Below are 9,546 nucleotides of genomic sequence, written 5' to 3' on the forward strand. Positions count from 1 at the left end.
GACAGATCTCATTCTTTTGATGAATGCTGCAAATGCATGGAGTAAACCTCAAAAACACAGCCATGGCATGTAATTTTTGAAAAGAACGAGAGAAAATTGTTCACTTTTGGAGAATTCTCTGTTACTTGTGTCAGCCAATTGGAGCATGCCAAACAATGCGAATAATGAATTGAACAGCATGCCACCATATCTATTCCAATGAGACTCAAGTTTATAGTAATCAACTACGGTTATACTTTTAAACCCTTTCCCTTAATTCTGTCTTTAAAAAAACCCAAAAACTCCGCTATCATTTGATGTCGTACTTTATTACTTAACTGCCAGGAAACTAATTAATTAAGTGGCATTACCTAGTCATTAGTTACATCTATTTCCCCTCCCTTGCATATATCCACTGCTCTTAAATAAAGGTGATCACTTAGCCGTAGTTAATGAGATTGCTTTTCTTTATTGATCCACCTCATACAATATGCAATGCAGATGCATCAGCTGCTTAATTGCTTTTCCGTTATCTGGTCTTTAATCACTGCTACCTCTACATTAGTTAATTGTCTCATGGATGTCTGAAATCCATCTTTGCTTGCGTGCATACGAAGTAACAATTCTGCCTTTATTTCTCCATCCCCTTCTTCGAGCCACTGCACTAACTAGTTAATTTACTGCTAATCATCCATCAGAGACCATCTCTGAGAATGGCAATGGCACAGTCTTCACAGCCCTGAACTTGTCTGCATTAGTCAGGTGCTCATTCTCCAATCTGTACGTGTATATATACACATTGGTCAATATTATCAAAATACATATAATCATTAAAATCATTCAGGATATATACGTGCCTGTAGAAATTCCAGTGCCCTCGTCGAATGATCTCCAAAGAAGCAAACAAGAAATCAATCAATCTGTGCTCAACTTGGCTTAAGCTCAGTCGCATCACACTCTCAATCCACGCAAGTCGAAGCACAAAGTTTAAGCACTGCAATAGCAATATTCATATATAATAAAAATTATATATATATAAAGTCTCTTAGCTTAATTAATTAGTAATTAATGAATTACCATGGAAACATAATAATAGGATTTGTTTTTGAGAATAAGCTCATCTCTTAGAAAGCGGTTAGAGGATCCGAGGTCAAAGAGGCCCCAGTCCTTCACCAAGTCCCAAAACAGCTGGTAGAGGGTGGCACCAGTGGAGGTGAGGATGACGATGCCTAACCACATTGGCGTCCCTTCCACTGCATACTTCCACCGTGCTGCCGCCGCCACCATCGCCGATATATATTTCCCTGCATTCGCTAGTTGGTTCATGTCGTATCCCTCCTCCACGTACCGCCTCAAACACTTCAATATTAACTCATTACGATGAGATAATATAAGAAGCTAAGTTTGATTGATTTAATCGATTGAATTTATTAATAATAATTATGCTTAGTATGTCGATATATTTATATATACCTGCATCGCACGCCAGTAATAGGGGAAGAAGGAGATGATGTAGGCCATCAGCTTATACTGCTGGCTGCGAGTGCAAGTCTCATAAGGTTGCACTTTAAATCCAGAAATCATGAAATAACATGTTGCCAGTTCCAAATGTCTCAGTAATGGAATCTGTGCATTCATAACTATATATAATTAAATTAAGTCCTTTCCACAAAGTCTCATAATTAGTATACCTCTCGATCACGTACGTACCTGACTGGTTAGCTGGTCAGCCATGAAGAAGTCAACCATCAACACCTACAATTAATAAAAGTAATAGAAATTAACTTATAAGAATTCCTTAACAATTTGCATAATGTAGTTAATCTAGCTATCATTACTTTGTACATCGGCGAGAAGATAATATTTCGAATCACACGGAGAAAGCAATAGCGTGTGGAGCGGTAGAATATATTGAATGGCAAGAATAGCAACACAGTCAATACCTGCACATGTTTAATTAATTGATAGTGTATAATTAAAAATGAATGAATTTCAGTAATCACACACACACACACACACATATATATGTATACCAGTAAGAGGGCTCCTGGAATAGTATCGACGTGCTGCTGGGACAGTACACCAGCAGATCGGAGGAGGAGGTGAGCGACGAGGGCGGCGACGACGACAGTCATGAGGGAGGCGCTGATGAGGAAGGCATCACGGTGCTTGAGAGCGGTGCTAGGTGAAAACTCAAAGATGAAGTTATGATTAATTCTACACCCTCGCCAGGCTAATATGTTGCACCCATACAAGAAAATGTGCAGGCTAATCAAAGCAAACATGCTGCATGCATTCAATAAATAAATACTTTAATTGATTCATCAACTTAATTATTTAAATTTATAATTAACAAGGATAAATTAATGATACCTAAATATAGGGTAAACTATTTCCATATAATCAGATTCAGAAGAAAAGATGCCACACAAATGAGCCAAGATAGCATACACGGTGAATAGTGTCACAAAGCTGCCGGTGAATAAACCTGCACGTACGTACATATTTTTCATTAATATATAATTAGTAAATTAATAACAATATAATTTTGAATTTATATATAGTTTTATTACCAACAAAGAAGGTGATAATGTGAGACTCATTGGGCTGCTGAGGTCTGAGGAATTTCATGGCTTTTTTTCTATCGTTGCTGGCGAAGTGCTTTGTGAAAATGGACTCTACCTCGTCTCCCAATTTTAACACCTGCATTAATATATTAATATATATATATATACTTGATGCTCATCCAACAGTGTTTAATATTTTTTAAAAAATTTAAGAAAAATACCCTCCTACTTCTTCCACGTTAGCTCTTTAAGTTGAATATAAATGCATAAAAAATTATCGCATAACTAATATACTTAAGGTATTCTTCATCATTTTTTTTAATAATAATATAGATGTTGGATTTTCATTTGACTAAATTTTAATGTAGATAGTCTTTTCTCTTTATTTATCTATGAGATAAATCTGACACACAATTTATATACATTTAAAAATCAACTTCAAAAATATATATTTATCCCATCAAAAATTTAAATCTGAATTATTTTATTATTTCTTCTAGTACTTTATTACTGCACTAAGCCTATCACTACGCCTATCAGGGCTGCGGTATACTCTTCATCATTTATCTACTAACTACTTAATTTCATTAATTAAGGAATCATGATCGAATGTTTTTCCTTAGTTATCCATCATTTTTAGAAGTTAACTAGCTTCGATATTGGTGATACCGTGTTTGCGTAAGCAAAGAAAGAACCAATTAAAGCAACGTTAAACAGATGATGAAGATGTAAAGGATTACATGAATATGAAGTACACGCCTTACTAGTCAGTTAGACATATGTACCTTGTCCGAGCTGACGAAGTGCGACCTTTTCACCCTCCTCGAGAATGAAGCTGATTCATGTCGTTGATTTGACACCTTTAATTAAATAATTATATATGTTATAATTCAATTTCAACAATAAATTATATAATGTTTATACATGGATCAATTAAATTCTAAATGCCATGAATCTAATGATTTAATGGATATTAATTAAAGTATTTCAGCTTACGCCTCCATTTAACTTAGTTAAATCAACTTCCTATTGACCAAACTCTCGAACTCATAAAGTTTACATAATAAACTGAACTGCATTAGTATTTATCTAAACACCAAGATGTGAACTGAAAAAAGAACCATGAATTTTCTCTTCTGCAGGATAATTTAGTAATTAAATAATTTTTAAATTACCTTTTCAAATTTCTTGAGAATCTTCCTGAAAGCTTCCATGTTTAAGGAACTGCACGGCAACATAAATATATGATTATGTATCTATAATTGGCACATAATTAATGTAAATACGACCCAAGAGGTGTATAACGAAAATAATGAGGGATTTGTTGTTTATAATGGATAATTAGAGTATTATAATCAGTAACCTGTATGTGTTGAGGTGGCCGATGCCTTTGTAGAGGTGTACGAAAGCCTCTCTGATCATCTTCTCCGCGCGCTGTAGCTTCTTTTTATTCACGTAGTCACCTCCATCCTTGCGGGAGCTACTGCTCTTCACCATCTCTTCCCACACCATCGATATCGTCCTAGCCGGCGTCGTCGCCGGGATGTCGATCCGCAGAGTCGTCGCCGCCCGCAGCCTCCCCGTCTTCTTCGCCTTTGCCTTCGCGCCCAGACCCAGGAAGCTCACCCCGTTCCTCTCCAACGTCGCTATGATCGCCTCCTCTGTTACCCCTGTTTCCCTTCCCGGCGCCACTTCCCCCAGTGGGCTCCCCATCATTGTCTCTGTTTCTGAATACACAAATCAATCGATCGATTATTTTCTCTTAATCTAATCAGTTATATGGATGTATATCTGATCATCACCGGAGAAGGAGGTGGAGTTGGAAAGGGAGGCGGGAGGGGAAGTGGGGCCGTGGCATTGGTGGCGGCGAAGACGGTGATGGTCATGGTAGAGCTGTTTGAGGTCGAGCAGTATTTGGAGCTGCTTGCTCAGAATTTCTCCGCGCTCGCAGAACTCTCTTTCCGTGTTGATGTAGAAGTTGTTCACCTTCTCCAATTCTACTTCCAGTTTCTCCAAGAACTCTCTCACCTTCAATTCAATTCACAAGCCATTTGAAATCTTCAACATGTATCCATACATTTTATTTCATAATCGTGATATGGATAAGTATAATACCTCGTCTTCTCTGGATTGGACCAAATTCATTTCGAATAGATTCTCCTCGTCCGCCTACAATGATAAACACCAACGGTGAAAAAAAACAGAGCAGCTGAAAAGAATTAACTGAACAACTTTTCTGCTAATTCCACTACGATCATCCGCTACGAATTGGAATGGAATCGATTGGATACGATTCTTCAACTTAAAAAGAGACAGCAATCATCATTGATTGGATCGGCCAAAGTTAAAGGAACGGCGTAGATTTAGTAATTGCCAACCAATTGAGGTCACGATATATAGAAAGCAGAGAGAAGGAAAACGTATAGATATGCACATATATGAGAAAACTATATACAAAAAAATAATCACGCTATTTGCGTGAGAAGAGAATGGACATAACCATCGCTCAACAATGGCGTCACGGCGGTACGAACTATCCGCTTTTTAAGTGCAAAAACCTCCACCTTTTGCCTATTTAGTCCCCTTTTCACGCGAAAGAAGGAATTATAATGTGCTAGAAAGAAAAAGGACGCGCGATATTAACGTTGGATCTACCAAATGTTTACCGGAATGGGATCGTCACGCCGGCGGCCGTGAATACAGAACAGCGAGCGAATGGGGTCAAAGAGAGAGATTCCATAACTGGCGTCGCTGCAGCCAACGCAAGTGGTGGAGGCTGCGTTTTGGTGGTGGTCGTCAGAAGAAGAAGGAACTGAGGAGCGGAGATGAGCAAGCTTGATCTTTTTGACGTGCTTCTTGAGCTGGCGGTAGTTTACGAACTTGTCCTTCCATTCTGGGATCAACTGTGCTTCCAACTCCCGTGAAAACTTCACCATAGTTTTGCTCTCCTCCTCTTTCCCTTCCCTCTTGATGAGTTCTGATCTGTTCGATAGAAAAAGAGCGAGAGGGAGGAAGAAGGAGGTGCATTATAGTGGAAGGGGCGTCGTAGAAGAGAAAGTTATATAGAGAGAGAAGACGCCAATTGTGATGACGTCTAAAAGCCAACACTGAAAGCCAATTGAAATCTTATACTTTGAGTGGGAAAATGAAATATTAAGAGAATATTTTCCTTGTATACATGTCAAGAGAAAACAAGAAATGTCTCAAGTAATATATATATATATAAACCTACCAATGGCATCCACCTCTTCCTTTTCCTGGCTATGGGAATAAAAGCTTTTGTGAAGTGGGGCAGAGTTAACCTAATATTTCCCAAATGTTGATATAATTATGTGTTAAAGAAGTAAACATATTGGGATCAAAAGCAAGTAATTAAACTGAAATGCCACTTGTTGTATATATATGCATAATGCATAGTGCACTGAGTTGCCACTTAGCATTGTCCATCTGAGATCGATGTTCTATATATTGTTGTTAAAGGTAACCTATAGCCAGAGGTTGAATATGTTCAAGTCATACGTCTTGGAGTAAGATAGAATCGACGCGTTATGACTTTTAGCATCCCACAAATTAATGAGATTGAATGAGACTACATATAGATTCAGATTATATGAATCGAGTGATTTGGAGTGTGCATATGTTAAAACTAACAGTTGTGTGTCAAAGCCACGGAGATAAGGGTTAGCAATGCATCTTATATATTTTGTCTTTTTTCAAACAAAAGGGTTTCAAACATTTTATCTAATTATTTGTTGTTATTGGTAGAGGAACAAACCATCAACAAAAATAACTTGTAGTTAACATAACGAATGAGATTCTACAAGTTATCGCTAAGGTGAATTAACTATTGTCAAAGAATCCTTATATATGACGATAAATACCAATATGTGCAAAGTAAAAACGTTATTCTTAATCATTAATTGCAACACAAGTATAAACACTAAGGATTTTGGTGAGTTTAAATATATCCTAGTAGATTTAAACATCTTGAAGGTGACATGATTTCTTTCTAGGTAGACAAAAAGGCACTATTGTACAGTTGCATCATATATACACAATTTTAGAGATATTATATGTTATATTTTAGGAATACAAAATCTTCAATGATCTCAAGTTTACATTGTTGTTAAAAAAAAAAAAAGAAGGAATGAACAGATATGTTAAATATCTTAGAGGCTCATGTGATAATTTAATTAAAAAAGGAGTTTTAATTTGTTGGTGGACAACAATAATCAAGAATCAAGCCCAGATAATGCACAAGATAGGACACATTAACATGAAGTATTTCAAGATGATAAAGAAAGAACAACAAATGCGAGAAAGGATAAGTATTACTTATGCTGTGTTCTTTGCTAAAAGAATAATAATCATAAATTTTGATTTTCTTGGTGTGCTCCATTGGCATTAGATTGAACATTTTGTAGTCATGAAACGTGCAAATTCTAAAGCCATTGATTGATTTATGATATACCTTTCTCGAAGAGAAACATGCAGAATCTCTTTTGAGTTCATTGTCTGTGACAGTAGAATTTGATGTTGAATATCATGGATGGCCCTTATTGCGTTGAAGGAAGGAAATATGATCGAAAGCTATATATATATATATGTAAAAAATGTATATGTTTTGGTCAATTCATGACTTCTACTTTTTTTATAGTTGACTCTACGCGTTAGAGAATGTCAACCAAGTGTCGATGAAGACAACTAACCAACATTGTGATAACATACAGGTGAGTTGAGTCATTACGTACGTGTTTTTTAGAAATTAAGCAGAGAATGCTCAAGTTTTGTATAATAGTAATTAGATATTAGAATAATCTATCTTCATAACTATTTCAGGTGAAAAAAATAACGTATAATGTATTATCAACTCTATTTATTCAGGAAAAATCATAGGTGGTAGCGCTAAATGACCACAATAAATTAAGCTTAGGAACAAGAATCATAATCGATGGAGGGTGACACAATGTTAAGACTAGGATCATGCACTAGAGATGAAAGGGACGGGAACACATCCCAAAACCTGTAAATATGAATCATGAGACATTTAACTTTAGGAGAAGAGTCTTCTCCACTTGGGATCCGCAACGAATTAACTCTTAATATAGATGATCAAACTCTTTCAAGATAGTTCAGACCTTGTTTCAACTCCTGTTCATTCAGGGGAACTTGACAAACTTACAATGTTAATAACTTGAATAAGTAGTCATTTTAGAACGAATAATCGAGTTCATCTCGTTTCAGCAATATTCTTTTAACATAGACAAGCTAGTTGCATTTGGTTCCAGAAATGAAAAAAAAAGGTTATTCTCACTTCCGTCAACTTGGCATGCATGTGTGTGATCTGTACAAAATTGACTCATTCATCACCATGCAGTGAGAGTGCGATCCAACAGATCATCCCACCAGACATATCATATCCCATGCTTAATCTTTCACTTCCCCACCTCACCATTATATCATCTAATGAGAATCCCACAATTTAGATCTAACTGTACAAATTAACAGTCATTATATGTATATATATGCATTAATTGGTACTGTAACTATGCATCGCTGTCAGATTAATATAGGAAGCATTAGATATTCATATACACCTGTGTGAGCGGGCACCATTTCACAGTATTTGCATACAGTACCCGAAGCCAACAAAAGCATTAAAAAACAACATATAAATAAATAGTAATATTAAGGAGAGATCAAGCTTTTTGATCCATGAGGTACATATATATATATATATATATATATATATATATATATATATATATATGATATCTCCTAGGGCTTTTACTAATATCACATAATTAATGCCCTGATAAAAGGTAATGAGTCTTTATATATCTAGAGTCAGCTACTCTCATTGAGAGTGCCTTCCATTGGAAGCTATATCTTAGCGTTAATTTTATAGGTCAAGACATATCTCAAGCCTTGTTAGTCGAATGGCATCTTAGTGATAAATTCACTTATTCTTTAACTAAACTTGATTTTATATATAGTTTAAGAATTATATATTGAACTGCCGGCAAACTTTTCACTATATATAACGATGCATTGAACAAGTTAAAATTCCCCAAACAAAACCAAATAATTAATGATTATATGTTCATATGAAAACATGAGTCAGCCATGCAAGCGCCTCATCAGCTCCTACATAAATAGTCCCATACTTCTTTGATAACAAAGGCAATACCCCTTCGAACTCAAGTTAACCTTCTCCGAATTCTCAAAACAATTTATCTCTTCTAGGCTTAATTAGTGTTAGAGCATCCTCGATGAGAACCACCTGTCAATTTTGCAGGTCAAGTGCATCTCGAGTCTTGCAGGTCAATTTTTCTTTTTCTGTAAAGGTGCACCGTACTATTCGCGTGCTTCAATCTGCTTCAATCTTTGTGCCCCTAGCTCCTATTAAAGGACCTCCTACAGAATCCATTAGTAAATAATTCCCACGTTACGGTATGAAATAATTGGTGTATAAATTAAGGGGACCCTTGTCCATATATATATATATGTATATATGTAATTGGTGTAGAAAGAAAGGAAATGGTGGTGATGGTGGGTGCATCCGTGCATGTCGATGTTGCTCTCGCATGAATGTCCACTTTAAAACAACAGTAGATTTTGCATGTTAGTGATGGTGGATGCATGCTCATTGGCTCAATGTAACATGCTTTTTTGCAAATGGGTAAATGGATTGTTCCACTACTGCTTCCTCATACTCTATTTTTTTTCCATCAGGGTGTCAGATAATTCTCCCCTTTATATTGCCCTCGTAACTTTTCTCTTCTTCTTTAGCTATTATACTATATATCAAGGTCTAGTGGATGATCACCCACAGCCAATGCGTGTTTGATTGTCATGGCCATCTTTCCTATGCTTTGTGAGTCGTCAATTGCTCTTCATTAATGACAACAAGAGCAACTCAAACTCTTCAAACTTGTCGTGTTTATCATGCTGTCCTACTATTCAGCACTTAGTCATGATGTAAATCCAATAATCAGCT

At 36.2% G+C, this 9,546-nt stretch overlaps 1 protein-coding gene across 1 annotated transcript; it reads right to left on the reverse strand.

Moving 5' to 3' along the window:
- Positions 1-666: 666 nt before the first annotated feature.
- On the reverse strand, positions 667-5,482 carry LOC141847819 (phosphate transporter PHO1-2-like). Its single transcript, XM_074735908.1, has 15 exons — positions 5,213-5,482; positions 4,662-4,715; positions 4,349-4,574; positions 3,910-4,273; positions 3,722-3,770; positions 3,332-3,406; positions 2,553-2,682; positions 2,353-2,467; positions 2,013-2,265; positions 1,818-1,922; positions 1,690-1,734; positions 1,453-1,605; positions 1,057-1,338; positions 837-973; positions 667-757 (listed from the first exon to the last, which is right to left on the reverse strand). The coding sequence occupies exons 1-15, from the start codon at positions 5,480-5,482 to the stop codon at positions 667-669; spliced, it is 2,349 nt and encodes a 782-aa protein (XP_074592009.1).
- Between the last annotated feature and the right edge of the window lie 4,064 nt (positions 5,483-9,546).

Source organism: Curcuma longa, chromosome 16, assembly GCF_044706935.1.
Source record: "Curcuma longa cultivar G26 ecotype Majalengka, Jawa Barat chromosome 16, ITB_CL_G26_1.1, whole genome shotgun sequence".
NCBI classification, from domain to species: domain Eukaryota; kingdom Viridiplantae; phylum Streptophyta; class Magnoliopsida; order Zingiberales; family Zingiberaceae; genus Curcuma; species Curcuma longa.